This window comes from Eublepharis macularius, chromosome 8 (assembly GCF_028583425.1).
Source record: "Eublepharis macularius isolate TG4126 chromosome 8, MPM_Emac_v1.0, whole genome shotgun sequence".
Taxonomy (NCBI): Eukaryota; Metazoa; Chordata; class Lepidosauria; order Squamata; family Eublepharidae; genus Eublepharis; species Eublepharis macularius.
The window spans coordinates 85,042,204-85,059,533 of record NC_072797.1 but is presented as its reverse complement, the minus strand read 5'-3'; the positions used below and the strand labels follow the sequence as shown (position 1 = coordinate 85,059,533).

Below are 17,330 nucleotides of genomic sequence, written 5' to 3'. Positions count from 1 at the left end.
AAATGAATCCATTCCATAACCCACTGTAGTCCTTGTTTCTGAGCACAGTGTGAGCTCTTTGGAGAAAGGGTAGGCATAAAAATGAAAGAATAAGCAAATAAAAAGAAAGGCCAGAATTTCCTACTGAACATGAATGACTGGAGAAAAAGAATCGTAATATCGAACATTGGTTTAATAAATCAAAGCTTATCTTATGTATTATTAGAAAAATCAATGCATATACTTCATACACAAAGAATTCACACCAAGTTAAAGTCAAAACAAGTTACAAACAATTTGGAGTACCATTATATAAGAATTTCAGTGGGACATCAGAAAAGAGAAAATGCTCTTGTACTTAAGAGACAGTGAAGAATATTTACAAAAGTTGTTACAAACTAACTTGCCCTGTTGGAATTCTAGCTCCTAGATTAATTTTCCCTCATCTGGTATTTAGTCATTGAAGATTGCTTGCTTTCTCTTTCTTATTGTGCTTATTAGATCATAAAACTACCCTTTAGACATTGAGGTATTCCATGTTCTCATGGAACGTAGCTCTTTGATACTCATTAATCTGAACAATCAGAGTTGGTCTCTTCAGAGAAAAGCAAGGGACATAATATTTTTGTTCCATACATTCAGCAGACTGACTTTAACAATAAAAATATCTATGTATTTATATATAATGTGTTGATGTGTGGTCAATATTCCTATTAAAGAATCATTTTTATTAAAGTCGTTTTAAAGAGGGGAAAAGTCTGCCTGTTATTTTACCATGCTTTACTATCCCTAGGAAGCAATAAGAATTTTCTTTTTCTTGATATTATGTGAAATGGTATTTCTTTAACCTACAGAAAACACAACAGGTGAGATTCTTTTAGTATGGAAATCAGTTTATAGCTCTTCTCTGGTGGCGGCTCAACAGAGATAGCCGTTGTTCTTATCAGTGGGTCATTGTTTCCTCTCTGCTGGCTGATGGAGGCAGAGTTCACTCCCAGAAGAGACAATGGGCAAATTGTTTTCAAGGTGATGGTTGATGAGGTGACTAATGCTGTCAAATACACGGTCCTTGGTACGAACCTGAAAAGAAGGAAGAGTAAGAAGGAAAATAATTTATATTCACCAAAAATGATAATTTTGGCCTAAGGCTCTGTATGAATTGAAAAATATAGAGATTCTTGAGTATAGTTTCAGGAGGTTAGCCGTGTTAGCTTGCAATACAACAGCAGGATTTGAGTCCCATGTCACTTTAGGGACTAACAAGTTTTCAGGGTATAAGATTTCAAGTTATTGATTCAATATTTGGGTGCCTAAAGCAGAAAAGTGGAAAGGCAGAAATGCAGGTATTTTTTCACTGTGCTATCTCATGTGGCCTTTCCTTGCCTGCACCAGCCTGCCCCTCACTGCCAACCTTTGGTGTTCAAGATGAAGTCAACAAACTTATGCAAAATCGGAGTTGCACAGGCACTCTAGCGTCACATCCAGTCAAAGGTCTGTTTTGTCATGCCCTTGATTGTTTGTTTGATTTTTTTTTAAGCCTGAGGATGGGGTCTACTTAGCCTCAAAAAATGAAGGACTATACTTCCACATTTTTAAATCAAATTCAGATCACAAACTTTTCCCTAGGATAAAACAGACCATTTTGACTGTTTTTTTTAAAAAATTAGATTCATGTGACTATACATGATTAAGTAAAGGGATGTGAACAGAAAAATGGCCTTTAAAAGGTGCTAGTTCACATGATGAAAATGCAGTAGTGAGTGTGACACTGAGTACATGACAGCTCAATTTAGCACGCAGTATGTAAATTGGCCATTACTAAAGGGCAGATGCCGTGAATTCTGAATACAGGGTTTTAGTTAAGGGAATCAGCAGTAAGTTGGAAAGCGACTTTTTCAAATCTTATTTCAGTCATGAATTCACAGGGTTGCCTTGTATAAGTGTCTGTTAGCATCTAGTTCCCCTTCCCGCAAAGGTGATCTCTCTAACACGGGTACAAAAGATTTGACTGATCGTCTTCAGAGGGAGGTTCCATCGCACTGCTGAAAGGATCTGTGTAGGAAGAGTCTGGGCTCGCACACCAGAAGTCATGTGTCCTTGAAGCCTAATTTCCACCACCACGACCATGCTGGGTTATTTCAGGCATAAAAGTGGGCTGAGCCCAAGTTACCTACCAAAAGGGGGAGGAGATTTTATTTTCTTTGCTCATTAACTCTCACCCCATGATCCTATTAGTGTGAGGGAAGGGCTCGTCCAATATCACTGAAAGAATCCCTTCAGGAAGAATTGGATTTCAAGACCACAAACCCTTTCATATGAGTCTCATTTTCCTCCTCCCAGTGAAAGGAGGGGGAATCAGTCTTCCTCTGTTACCAAAGGAAGCCTTAGAGTAAATTTTTCCAGTAGGCCTGGCTGCCAATTCCTCTGCAGGCCTATATTTCCCAAGATCTTTCCCAGATTTTGGATAGGACTAAGAGAAATTGGAGGGGAAAGGAAAGCCAGTCAGCACCAAGGAGGCTGGACCGTGGGAGAACTAATATCAGCTCCCTTTGCAAGGGAAGGTGTTCTTCTCCCAGAAGCCGTGTGGCAGCGACCGACAGGAGAGGCTCCCTCACCCAGGGAGGTGGGTTGGGCCCAGGAAGGGCCAGATGTTGTAGGGACCAGGAAGTTAGCTGCATTAAGAGGCTTTATTGTTTTCTTGCCAGCTTCTTTATATGTTAATTTTGCCCTGCCTTTTGTAAATGTATCCCATTAAACTGTTTCTCACAAGTGCTTCTTTCTTCACCTGTTTAGTGATTCTCCTGTTTAATAAAGCAGTTTGCTTTACTTTATCTGGGTCCTCATGCCTCAAGCTTGACTGATCAACTGGCAATACCCTAATCAGTAGAGGGGTGCTGTTAGGAAGGGTGAAGGAAAAAGGAGGTGCTCTGAGACCACTCTAGTTGAACTCCCAGATCAGAGTAGTGCCATAGGGTTGCAAGGTCCCCTTACTCTCTTGGCGGGAAGGGTAAGGCCTGGCACTTACGTTGTGGCTTCTGCATGTTTATTTTCACAGGCATGCATAGTGTGTGCGAGCTCCCAGCGCTTGTGTGATGTCACTTCCAGGAAGTGATGTCATCACACCAGGTATGGGCACGCTGCCATGCTTTGCACAGGGCTAATTTTGGCCTGTTTGGGGCCAAAATTGGCCCTAGTGAAACGTGGGAGCATGTCTGCAACCGGTGCAACAATGTCACTCCATGAAGTGACGTCGTCATGTCTTGCCCGGAATGTACCCAGTGTGTGTTTTTCTGGGTTGCCTGCCAGTGACAGGCAATCTCTGGGGAACTTGCCACCTCCTGCCAATTGCCAATGATCAGCGGGCAATGGGGCAAACCCCCGGGAGATTGCCCTCTACAGGCAGGCAACTGGGAAGCCTGTAGTGGCAGACAGTAAGGCCCTGAAGGGGGGAACAGGGCTGAAGGGGGGAACAGGGAGAGGGGTATGGGGAGGAGCTAAAGGACCCTTAGGGTTGCCTGTAGTAGAGAATCCTCCCTTGACTCCTCTTATGTGTAAGGGGAAATCACAATTGAGGGGGGGGGAGAATTCTGATGGACAAGTAATATCTAAATAATATTTAATTATCAAAAGGGATTGAATACACATTGTTCTCCACATTGTATATTCTTATACTATGAAAGCTGTCCAAATGTTTTATAATATGTAGTACTGTAAACCAAGGAGACCATGTTGAGCATTAGTTTCAGCTTACAGCTTGTTGTTCTTTGGGCAAACAAAGTCAGAACCACAGACATTAGCTGCATGTTTTTAGAAAGCCTTGCTCTAAAACTTGCAGACTTTTTGACCCATAAGAAAAAGGGAGAGTTTCTTTCTTTCTTTCTTTCTTTCTTTCTTTCTTTCTTTCTTTCTTTCTTTCTTTCTTTCTTTCTTTCTTTCTTTCTTTCTTTCTTTCTTTCTTTCTTTCTTTCTTTCTCATTTGGCCTGTCACAAGTAGAAGCAATTACAGACTAAGTCAGCTTCTGGGTCATTACAAAAATGATCCTTTACTGCCCTCTGGTGTCTGTTTGACCCCATGACACATGAGTTGCAGCTGTTTCTCTCCCAGAGTTTATGACTGTTGGATAATGGTTTGTCCATACTATTGTTCAGTCGGGGTGGGGGGATCTAGGGCCCATTTTTAAAACCCGGCTTTTAAAATCACAACTTCATTTGCACTAAACAGCATGAGGTTTGTCAGATAGGTTCTCTGCTGAAGTATTATTACAATAGGCTATTGAGGCAGTATGGTATAGCTGTCAGAATGCTAGCCTGGGATCTGGGAGATCCAGGTTTGAATGCCCACTCTACCATAGACATTTGCTACATCACTCTCAACCTAACATAGGAAGCAAAGCTGTTGTTCTTGATGTGAGAAGAGCAATGTTGTGTTGAATTCCCAACAGGTAGAAAAGTGGGGTATAAAGGAAGCAAATGAATAAGTACGTTAGGTAAATATCCTCCTGCTTGTCCCAAAACTGCTATAATTTTTGCACAGATATCTTTTAAACATTCAAAAATGTTTGACAGATAATTGGAAAGTGTTTTATGGAATGCTCAGAAATGTGTGTGTGTGTACACCTGACTCCTTCCCTCTCCATTTGTGAAGGGGCAAGGAGAGGGGATGGCTCTTTAAACAGTGGATTTGATCTATCAAGGCCTAACTTTCCTGAAAACTACTCTTCTGAATCATCTTCACCATAACTGCTTGCTGATGTTGAGTGGAACTGCAGTTGTGGCCTCCCAAACTCAATTAAAAGGCTAAGAAAATGATAACTTGAATCTACCCCAGAGATCCTGGAAGTTCTGGGAATGCCCTGGCCAGCTGTCCTTGTACTGAATGCTACTGGGTGTATAGATGCAAATCAGTTTGAAATACTGGAAAGTTTATGTTACAAACAAATCATCAATTTGATCATAAGGGGTGCTCAACTTGAGAAAAATGAGCCTTGCAAATAGGTTCATTTGGTTTGCAGAGAGCACAAAATCCTTAACTGTGGGTTTAATAACAACATTCGATTTATTTACCACCCTTCAGGACAACTTAATGCCCACTCAGAGCAGTTTACAAAGTATGTTATTATTATCCCCACAACAACAAACACCCTGTGAGGTGGATGGGGCTGACAGAGCTCCAGAGAGCTGTGACTAGCCCAAGGTCACCCAGCTGGCTTCAAGTGGAGGAGTGGGGAATCAAACCCAGCTCTCCAGATTAGAGTCCCACACTCTTAACCTCTACACCAGACTGGTTTATTTCTTGAAGACTGTGAAAGTTCACTAGCTGATTTTATTATAACAACAACAACATTCAATTTATATACCGCCCTTCAGGACAACTTAACGCCCACTCAGAGTGGTTTACAAAGTATGTCATTATTATCCCCACAACAAAACACCCTGTGAGGAGGGTGGGGCTGAGAGAGCTCCAGAGAGCCATGACTAGCCCAAGGTCACCCAGCTGGCTTCAAGTGGAGGAGTGGGGAATCAAACCTGGTTCTCCAGATTAGAGTCCTGCGCTCTTAACCACTACACCATGGCTTTTACTGGCAGTAGCAATAATTCACTTTGTTCCAAGCTACCTGGGATTATCACACTTACTTGCTGGATGGGGCTAACAGGGAACTTGCTGACAAACAGTTCAGGTCCAGCTGGAATTAGGGCCTGAATGAATGTTGTTTGCAAATGGCATGTGCTCTTCTTGCTAAACCTCCACAATACAAGCCCACTTGCAAATAAATACAATTACACAAACACTATATTATTCTCCCTCAAAGGGATTGACCTGAATATCCCATTACACAGACAAAGATACCAGTGAAACAATGTTAAGGAAGGTTGTTGTGGGTTTTCCGGGCTGTATTGCCATGGTCTTGGCATTGTAGTTCCTGACGTTTCGCCAGCAGCTGTGGCTGGCATCTTCAGAGGTGTAGCACCAAAAGACAGAGATCTCTCAGTGTCACAGTGTGGAAAAGATGTAGGTCATTTGTATCTACTCAGGAGGGGTGGGGTTGAGCTGAGTCATCCTGTAAGAGTTTCCCAGGGTGTGGAATGCTAATGGCGGGAGGCTTCACTGTATCCTGAGGAGGTTCTTTTGCATATGGATTGGTACTTGATGTGCTAATCTTCTCTGCAGGGCTATTGTCGGGGATAGAATGTTTTGTTAGCCTGGTGTTTTTCAGAACTGGAAACCATGCTCTGTTCATTCTTAAGGTTTCTTCTTTCCTGTTGAAGTTTTGCTTATGCTTGTGAATTTCAATGGCTTCCCTGTGCAGTCTGACAAAGTAGTTGGAAGTGTTGTCCAGTATTTTGGTGTCCTGGAATAGGATACTGTGCCCTGTTTGCGTTAGGCTATGTTCAGCCACTGCTGATTTTTCAGGTTGTCCAAGTCTGCAGTGTCTTTCATGTTCTTTTATTCTTGTCTGGATGCTACGCTTTGTGGTCCCGATGTAAACTTGTCCACAGCTGCAGGGTATACGGTATACTCCTGCAGAGGTGAGGGGGTCTCTACTGTCTTTTGCTGATCGTAGCATCTGTTGTATTTTTCGGGTGGGTCTGAATACTGCTTGAAGGTTATGCTTTTTCATAAGCTTTCCCATCTGATCAGTAATTCCTTTGATATATGGCAAAAACACTTTTCCTGTAGGAGACTGTTTTTCCTTGGTTGTTTGATTCATCCTGGGTTTGATTGCTCTTCGGATTTCATTTCTGGAGTAGCCATTTGCCTGAAGTGCGTGGTTTAGATGATTAATTTCCTCATTGAGAAAGCACCACTTTCTCACTCAGCTCAACCCCACCCCTCCTGAGTAGATACAAATGACCTACATCTTTTCCACACTGTGACACTGAGAGATCTCTGTCTTTTGGTGCTACACCTCTGAAGATGCCAGCCACAGCTGCTGGCGAAACGTCAGGAACTACAATGCCAAGACCACGGCAATACAGCCCGGAAAACCCACAACAACCATCGTTCTCCGGCCGTGAAAGCCTTCGACAATACAATGTTAAGGAAGATACTTGCTCTCAATGCTAACAGAGGCCTAAGAGAGATCTTTGGATTAAATACTTACAGTTCCTCCAGGATCCACCAAGAGAAGATGCTTGGCTTGTCCATTGTGTAGTCCAGTTAGCACATAAGATCCTGGATTGGAGGTGCTTTTCCTCACCAGGAAGTCTCCGCATTTCTTTAAGAGCTGTTCTGCTTCTTTCCGGCTCATCTCCCCTTGATACCAGGGTTCTGTGCTCAGCTCTTCTGCTGCTGCCACGTGAGCTGCTCTGGACAGAAGGGGACTGGTACATTCCACGGAGGTAGCCTTGTTCAAAAGGGGCTCGGGAGTTTGGCTCTTGAGAGCATCTTCAAAAGGACCTGGTGATAACGTAGAACAAACATACACAAGTAATGACTGAACTGAAACCCAGTGTAATACAGTCTTTCTTATGGCAACTTTGCTTTAGAATGGCTTTTTTTTTCTTAAGAAGTCGTCTTATAAAACAACTTTCTGGGAAGGTATTTAAAAGAAGATTTGCAGCTCTCAAGGATGTTTTTACATATGAGATATTTTGTTCTAAAGAAGAGGACAATAGATGGCTCAATCAGTTAACCTTCCCAATGCTATTAATTGCTAGTTTTGTTGTTAATGATCCTGAGAGATGTGCTGAGCATCAGTACTGGAGAAGGGTATCTCTTGGTTGTGGAAAAGTATTTTTAAGGAAATAGATCCATAATGTAGTACAGAGCTGTTGGGGGAAGCAGGGTTCCTTTGTTAATGATCACCTCTGTCTTCCTTCTAGAGGAGTTAGCTGTGATAGTCTGCAGTAGCAAAATAGCAGAGTCCAGTAGCACCTTTAAGACTAACCAACTTTATTGTAGCATAAGCTTTCAAGAACCACAGTTCTCTTTGTCAGAAGCATCTGACAAAGAAAACTGTGGTTCTCAAAAGCTTATGCTACAATAAAGTTGGTTAGTCTTAAAGGTGCTACTGGACTCTTTGCTATTTTGCTCTGTCTTCCTTGTTTGTTTATTTCAAGCTGTAAAGTACTCCTGTGCTTGAACAACATAGTGCAGGAGCACTCATTCTTTTAAAGACTTTAAAAATGTGGTATATACCCAACAGCAGAGGCTTAGGAGGGAAATTATGTTGCTCTTCACTAGTGATAGCATGGATACTATCTAATACATGCTCGTGATGCTCATTTAACCATGCTACCTCGCGCAGGAGTGTGGCAGAGAGACCACCAAGAATAGGGACCGGCATAGTTTGGTGCAGGTTGGTTGTTAAATGAGCTTAATTCCTGCAATGTAGATGAGGTGGACTGGCAAGCATGCTGAAGCATCTGAGGAGGAAGGGTGTTTGCTAGCCAGCCTGTCATTGACGTTAGTGGTTGCCATTGGTAGCATCAATTCAGTCCTTAGTTGCTGAAGCAACATGCTGGGGGAGACATAACACCTCTTGGGACTGTTTCATAAGTAGACTAAGATAAATGATGCCTGCAGTAATGTTGGCAAAGTTTGAAGCCAGTTTGCCCAGAACACAACAGGGGCAGGTAAGAATGTCGTGTGGGAAATGAGGAGGTTGGAGCAACTTTCTCATGAAGAAAGGCTGGAGCCTTTGGGACTTTTCAGTCTATAAAAAGACTGCTAAGGGGACACACACAATAGAGATTTATATAATGATGCCTAGAGTGGAGAAAGAGCATAGAGGGAGTGTCTTCTCTGTCTCCTATAAATAGATCTCAGGAGCGCTCAAAGAAATGGTATGCTCCTAAGTTTTTTTTAAAAAAAATTTATTCAATTTTAGAACTGTAACAATAATCAAACAACAAACCAATATAATACATTGCATTTACAAATATTAACACAGTGCTTCAACTTTAATACATTAACAATGAGTGGTGTGAAGAGGGAGGTTGCAGATCTCTTGCTTTTATGAATTCGTAAAATGGGATCCATTTTTCCCAGAAGTTTGATCCCGAAGATTGATATTCTGTCTGATGTAGATTGTCAGTTATTTTTTCCATTATCAAATGGTTCCAGATTTTTGTAAACCAAAGTTCTGTAGTAGGTGGAGATTGGTCTTTCCATTTGGTTGCTATTGCACTCCTAGCTGCCACCAGGAGAGAGTTGATAAGGTCTCTTCTAACATTTGGGACTGATGTCTGATCCCACAGTCCCAAGAAGATTACTTTTGGTGACATAGGGACACTGTACCCTGTTATTTCCTTAATAATATTTAGTATTTCTGACCAAAATCGAGATATCAAGGGACATTCCCACCAACAGTGAGCAAAATTACCCTCATTATTGCATTTCTTCCAACAAGAGGGCGATGCTGAAGAATAAATTAAGGAGATTTTTTTGGGTGTTAGGTACCACCTATGTATAACTTTATAGCTTTGTATTTTAGTTAATATAGTTGAGGATTTATTTAATTTTGATGCCCATACTTTTTTCCCAGTTGTCTAATGTCAGTACTTCATTAAGATCTTTATGCCATTTAGTTTGATAATTAAAATTGTTAGGGATGTTAGAGGACAATAGCAGGCCATATATTTTTGAAATCATGCCCTTTTTTGATATTTTTTAGCATCCATGAATTGCTCAAATCTTGTCTGAGTTGCATTCATAACCTTTCTTATGTTTATTTGTTGGGTGACAGCTTGTAATTGCAGATATAAGAACCAAGGAATTGAGCTTTGAAATTTTTGTTCTATCTCAGTTTTGCTTATGAGACCGTCCTTCGTTGCTATATCTTTTAATGTGATAATATCAGTAGTTTTCAGTGTTTTTGCTATTTGAGTTTTAGTGTCTATTGATATGTTTTGTACAGAAATAGGAGAGTGCCTCGACATGTCTGGTATTAATTTAGTTCTGGTGCTATTCCAAATATGTAGGATCGCATCAAGGAAGGAATTATTCTTTATTCCTTTAGGTCGTTTAGTAGGTGGGTTCCAAATTATTTCTTGTACTTTCCATTGGGGTGGTAACTTATTGCAAGTCGAAGTCCACTCTGTTGTTTCGTTTGAGTGCCAAAGCGAGAGGAGATTGGAAAGTCTGATTACCTTGTTGTATAATGATAGATCAGGGAAATTAAGTCCTCCGTGATGATTTTTTAATCTCAGAATTTTAAAGGAAATCCGGGGTTTCTTGTGAGCCCACAAAAAAGAATTTAGTATGGACTGCCATTGCTTAATTATGTTTTCATGAATTTTAATAGGTATAGCTCTCATGACAGATATTATTCTAGGTAGAATAAATGTTTTTATCAAATGAAGTCTGTCGTACCATGAGATTTTTATCTTTTTCCATTTATTCATGTCATTTTTAATTTGTGTAATTATTTTAAAGTGGTTTGATTGTATCAAATTTTTGTTATTAGTAGAAATTGCAATTCCTAAGTAAAGCAGTTCCTTTTCTAACCAATGAAACTTGTGTTGTTTTTTTATTTTGTCTGCATCTTCTTTCCTTATGTTAATTGGTAATATTTGTGATTTTGTTTGATTTATCAGTAAACCTGAAATCATACCAAATTCTGTGAGTAGTTGTTCTAAATAGTTTAAGGTGCAAAGGGGATCAGTCACATAAATAATCATATTGTCTGCAAATACGCTCATCTTATAATGTTCTTTTCCAATTTGGATTCCTTTAATGTTATTATTTTCTCTGATTGTAATAGCCAGTGGTTCTATTGCAATGGCAAATAGAGTTGGTGATAGAGGGCATCCCTGGCTAGTGCCCCTATCAATTGAAATTTTTCCGGAGGTCTGCCCATTTATTTTCAAATTTTGCTGTTGGTTGTATATATGTAGAATGTAGTATTTTCAGAAATTTTTTACCAAATCCCATAGCTTGCAGTACTTTGTCCAAGTATGTTATTTCTAAAGTATCGAAGGCCTTTTCAATATCTAATGATAGAAAGAGAGCCTGTTTCTTGTGATGTTTGCAGTGGTTTATGAGATTTAATGTCTTGTGAATGTTGTCCGTCATATCTCTTCTGGGTATGAATCCTGTCTGATTCGGATGGATATAATTATGTATGAATGAGTTTATTCTATGTGCCATTACTGCCGTGAAAATTTTATAATCCTGATTAAGGAGCGATATAGGTCGATATGATGAGGTTCTTGTATTGTCCTTTCCTTGCTTAGGGATGACTGTTATTAAGGCCATATTCCACGTTGGGGGCAACAAACCATGATCTCTTACGTTATTGCATGCGTTCTGAAGATGCTGCTCAAGTAAATTACAATACCTTTTATAAAATTCGGGTGGATATCCATCTGGTCCCGGGGATTTATTATTTTTTAAGTTTTTAATGATTACTGAGATTTCTTGACATGTGATAGGACTGTCCAGATAATTTCGGTGTTCTTCTGATAATTTTTTAAGTTTGTCTATTGAGGCTAGAAATGCACCTATATCCTGTAGATCTGGTTTCTTTGTCGAGTATAGTTGTTTGTAGTAAGTTTCAAAAGAATTAATTATGTCATTAGATTTTGTAAGGGATCTTCCTTTACTATCTATTATGTGTGAGATGTTTCTTTTTGCATTTTTCTCTTTGATTTTATATGAGAGCAGTTTTAAAGATTTGGGGGTGTTCAGCCAATATTTTTGTTTTACATAAATGAGGTTTTTGCGTATTTTGTCTGTTTCTAGGGATTCCAATAATCTCCACTGATTTATTAAATTTTGATAAACTTTCTTGCTTCCTGTACTCTTATGTCTGTCTTCTAAGATTTTGATTTTATTTTCAATTTCTCTTTTCTGTTCTCTCTTTTGCTTATTAATCCTAGAAGATAATGCCATTATGTGCCCTCTTGCAACTACTTTGATCGTATCCCAAAGTATGTGTGGTTTAGTGTTGGGTTTATTATTTTCATCTATTGTGGTTTTTAATATCTTTTCAATTTCCTTTGCTGTAATTTCATTGATAAGTAATGCCCTATTGAAAGTCCAGTTAGATTCTTCTTTTTTATCAGAGTTATTAAGTATGGTACATGAGACTTTCGCATGATCAGATATAATTATAGGGCTAATCTCAGAGTAGTCTAATCTAGAGCCTAATGAATCAGATACCAGAACAAAATCTATTCTTGTATAAATGTTGTGCCTAGACGAGTAGTAAGTATAACTTTTCTCCCTGTCATGGAGAAATCTCCATGTATCTATCAAGTGGTTTTTTTTTAATAGAGTGGCCAATCTAGTTTTACTAGATTTCCCCTTTTTAACACTGATATTGAATTGTGATCTATCCAATTTATGATCTATTATATAGTTCAGATCCCCTCCTACTAATGTAATTCCTTCTTGAAAGTTAGAGAGCTTTTGCAATGTATTTTCTATGAATTCTAGCTGCTTTTCATTAGGTGCGTATAGTGATGCTATGGTTACCATTTGATCCGCTATTAACCCCTTCACAAATATATAACTTCCCTTTGGGTCTTTCACCATGCTGTTTAATTGGAAAGTTATTTCTTTGGAAATTAATATGGCAACTCCCCGAGATTTGGAGTTTCCCATTGCATGATATTGGCTCTGTATCCAATTTGCTTTCAGTTCTACAAACTTTTTGGGATTCATATGGGTTTCTTGTACCATTATGATGTGCGATTTTGTTTGTGCCAAATTAGAAATTCTTCTTCTTCTTTTAATTGGATTTCCCAATCCTCTTACATTTTGGGATGTGACCTTTAATATTGGTTGCATTGTGTATGATTAAGTTTGATTAGGTTACTAGAGTAATATATTACCTGTTTCTTTTCTATTTTCTTTCCCCCTGTATTTTCTTCACCTATATTGTTGTTTATTCCTAAATGAGTTTAAAAGTGAAATAGAGTATTCCCCTCAGAATGTATTAGGGTACTGTTTCAACTATTTTCAACTATCTCCAAAAATTTATGAATCCACAGAATACTTAAAACCAATCAATTATACAACTAGTATCACTTCCCCCTTTCTCTATTATTCTTTCCCTATTGATGATGTAACTATATTCACAATAATATTTATACTAACTTATCCTATAAAACCATCTTATTTTATTTACTTATTAATACAAAGTAGAAATTCTATATAACTATACAAATGTTTTAACAAGTCTAGCAACTGCAAACTACTTTCCTCTTTCTTTCAATAATGGTTACTCTTTTTCTTAACTCCCTGCTGTCACGTTCAAAAAACTTTAACAATGTAATTCCCCCCTCTCACACACCCCTCCCCCTCCCTTCTCCCTCCCACCTCAAAATTAAAAAGGAAAAAAAATTAGAAGTAAAATAAAAATAAACAGCCCTTGAAAACAAGTAAGTTAATTCACTCACAAGTTACTGGTAAATACCAGTGCCCTTTGGCTGTTTAGGCTTCAAGTTAACTGACAAAACACTCTCTGTACAATTTCAACAATAATGGGAGCAATGTCTGTAGTACTCCCCTCACCCCACCCCCCACCTTTGCTTCAATGTTTCCCCTTACAGGTAAATCGCTATCAATTGGCATCTTTTTTCTTTTTTTACACATAAATGAAGACAATAAACTTGCCAGAGTTCAATTAAACCACACAGGGATCTTGCTGTTTTTCAATGGAGACAGCAACTGATGACTTTTCCTTTTTTGGCTCAACTTGCTTGTTTCCATTGGTGATTCTATATTGAGATTTACTAACAAGTTTTCCCCAGAGGCTTGATCTGTGATGATATGCTGCACATCCTGCATGATAACAAGGAGCTTTGTTTGGTTAACCCATTTATATGGGATATTTGCACTCCGGGGTGCCTCTGTTGTCTTCTTAAGCTCTTTTCTTTTAAGGAGGATCTCAGCAGGAAGATCTATGTAGATTTGAATTGGGTGACCTTCAAAGGAAAAATTGCCTTTTCCCCTCGCTGCATCTAAGATCCTTTTCCTTGTCCTGAAATCAGGTATTTCAATGATTATATCTCTTGGTTGCTTTTTTATCCTGCTTAGCTTTTCTGAGCCTATTCTGTATGCCCTTGTGATGTATGGGGCCACTCCATCTTCTAGATCAAGTTGTTTTGTAAACCAAGATGTTAAACAGTTAAGTAAGTCTTTTTTTCTGGTTAGGTCTTCATTCAGACCCCTTATCTTCAAATTTCTCTGATGCGCGTTAACTTCAAGAGCCAGCAGTTTATCCTGTTGGTTCTCTATTATTTTTTGTAACTCACAGACTGTTTGTCGAGTTTCAGTGCTTGTTTCTAAAGCTTTATCTGCTTTTGTGTTAGTCTTGTTTAAGTCCAATTTGATCTCCGCAAGTTGTTTTGTTAGGGGTTGTAACATTATATTCATTTGCTGAATTATATTGTGCTGTAGTTGTGTAAGTTGAGGGTTTAAAACGATCTTACTGTCCTCTGCTGAGGGAACCTTTTCAGTTTCATAGGCCTCAGCCATTTTGTTTAGCTCTCTTCCTGAGTTGTTTTGAGGCGTTTTTTTCAGCGAAAAGAAATCTTGTAAGTTCCTCGAAGCTTTCAGTTGTGATTTCTTTCTGTCTGGGACTCTCTTGTTCATTCTAGTTTTATAGAAATTTATACCGTTTGTTTTATTTTGGTGGGGTAAAGGTGAGGTGATATGGAGCTCTACTGAGACGCGTCCATTACCCTCGGCCTGCTCCTAAGTTTTAGTATTATAAGAGAAGTAGAATCCAAGCCAACAAAAGTAAATACCATACAAGTAATTAAACTGTGGAATTCATTGCCAGGGCAAGAAGTGATAGTAACGAGCATAGATAGCTTTCAAGGGGGACTAGGCAGATTCATGGAGGAAAGGCCCATCAATGGCTACTAGCCATGGTGCCTGAAGGGAGCCTCCATATGCAGAGGCCTTGAGTGCCTTGAGTACCGGTGCCTTGAGGCAACCGCAGGGAATGGTCTCAGACTCTAAGCCCTGTTTGTTTGGCCCTCCAGGGCAACCAGTCGGCTGCTACATGAAACAGGGTGCTGGACTAGATGGACAGCTGCTCTGATCCAGCAGGATCAACTTATGTTCTTATATTACATAAGGAAATTGCATGATGATGAGTATATTCATTTGTATGCAGTTGGTGGAACAGGGAACAAAGATGGTAGGCATTACAAGAAGCCCAAGAAATTAGGAGGCCCCATCCCCACTGGTCAGTCAACACCTTTTCATAAGTGAATATAGCAAATATCATTGTGTAGGACTCCAAACTGGCATTTTCAAAAGAACTTACTCATGTCAAAAAGATCTTTTCCCGGGCTGCTGCCTTTGGTGCTTTCTGTCGCTCCACTAAATAGATGTTCAGCATCTGCTTGAAGTGCTTGCAGAATTTCCATATTTATATGTTGAGTATTTACATAGGTTGGCATCTCTCCTGATGGTGTTCCATTAGACTTTCCTTCAGGCATGCTGTAGGTATCTAAAGACCCTGTGAACATTAAACCACACCCTTTTTTCCAAATACAGCTACTAGAGAAAGATAAAAACAATTAGGGTTGCTTCCACACAGGGATGTTGTTCTAAACTGGAGAGGATTTTTTCAGATCATCCACACAATGTTGTCCTATAACTACCCACTTTCCAGGTTTCTCTCTGGTCTTAACTGATCTTTCCAAAGCTGGTTCAATATGATCTTTTTGGAAAGGACTGAATCCTAGTGAGTTTGTAGACTATCTGGACAGGAAGGTGTGCATTTTTAAGATCTTGCCATATTGGCAGTACTGTCCTTGTTTGCTGTAACTAGCCCACCAACCCATTCTCTGCCCTGAGCCACTGGAGTTCTTAACAAAAAGAAGTGTTTGTTTGTTTGTTTGCTTGCTTGCTTGCCCTGACCTGGATAGCCCAGGGTAGGCTTTGGTTAGTAATTGGATGGGAGACGTCTAACAAATACCAGGGTTGCAGAGGCAGGCAATGGCAAACCACCTCTATTAGTCTCTTGCCATGAAAACCCCACCAGGGGTTGCCATAAATCAGCTATGACTTGAGGGTACTCTCCAGCATCATTTATTTATTTACTATAAAATTTATAGTCCGCTCTTCCCGCAAGCAGGCTCAGAGCAGATAAAACAGGGTTAACATACCTGTAACTTATGTTCATCGAGTTCTTCTGTGCTGACACACATGGGGGACTGCGCAGGCGCAGGCCAGCCGCCGGAGAATTTTCTAGAGCTTCCATGGCTCCGAAGGGGCCGTTCGTCGCGCGCCTCAGCGACCGTTTTCCCGCCTAAACGGTCACGTGATCCTCCAGCGACCAACGGCCCCTTCCCTCAGTTCTCCCTTGCCGCCGCTTGACCAACACACCTCAGCCGTAACACCTTAAAAACACCAATATCCGTTACAGCCATCACAGTATTGTGCATTGGAGTTCACAGCGGGGTAGGAGGGAGGGTTGTGTGTCAGCACAGAAGAACTCGATGAACATAAGTTACAGGTATGTTAACCCTGTTTTCATCTTCGTTCTTCTGTGCCTCCACACATGGGAGTGTACCAAGCTTCACACAATAAGGAAGGCGGGGGTGAAGTCCAACACAATTTTATTAAGCAAACAAGATCAACAATAAATAGATATGCATATATACATCTATGTAAAAATACTGTGTAAGGACACATAAATACTCAATATTTACATATATACACACCCCCAGGTACATATATACACACTTTCACTCAAGGGTACCCAACAGGTACGTCAAGGAAGTCAAACCAAAACTCCCTCAGGAAAAAAGGGAGTGTAAGACAGCCTTGGCCACAGATACATCCTGCTCCGCATTGACATCAACGGCGTAATGCCTGACAAAGGTGTCTGCAGAGGACCATGTGGCTGCTTTACAAATGTTAACCAGGGGCACCCCCCTGAGGAGTGCCGAAGAGGATGCTTGGGACCGCGTGGAGTGGGCTCTGACATGAAGCGGGCAAGCCACCCCTGCTAGGGAATAGGCCTTGCTAATGGCCGTCACAATCCACCTAGACAGGGTCTGCGAGGAAGCCCTGTTACCCTTGTCCTTGGCCCCAAAACATACAAACAGGTGAGGACTGGAGCGGAATCCCTTCGTCCTATCCAGGTAATAGGCTAGGGCCCTCTTCAAGTCTAGGGTATGGAGGGCCTTTTCCCCCTTAGAGGAGGGTTGAGGAAAGAAAGCAGGCAGTGAGATATCCTGCGAGAGGTGGAAGGCGGACACCACCTTGGGCAGGAACCCAAGGCAGGGACGCAGGACCACCTTGTTGGGATGAAACACAAGAAAGGGAGGGTCAGACCTCAGTGCAGACAGCTCACTGACCCTTCTGGCCGATGTGACGGCCACCAAGAATGCTACCTTGTAGGATAGCATATCCAAGGGGCATGTAGCCATCGGTTCAA

General features: G+C 40.4%; 1 protein-coding gene across 1 annotated transcript in view; it reads right to left on the bottom strand.

Moving 5' to 3' along the window:
• Positions 1-927: 927 nt before the first annotated feature.
• Positions 928-17,330, bottom strand: part of SHC3 (SHC adaptor protein 3) — a 71,385-nt gene continuing 54,982 nt past the window's right edge. The window contains exons 10-12 of the mRNA XM_054987668.1: positions 15,207-15,401; positions 7,083-7,378; positions 928-1,059 (exon numbers count right to left, since the gene is read on the bottom strand). Of these exons, the coding sequence (XP_054843643.1) occupies positions 931-1,059; positions 7,083-7,378; positions 15,207-15,401 (620 nt within the window). The 3' untranslated portion in view covers positions 928-930. The remainder of the gene's footprint in view (positions 1,060-7,082; positions 7,379-15,206; positions 15,402-17,330) is intronic.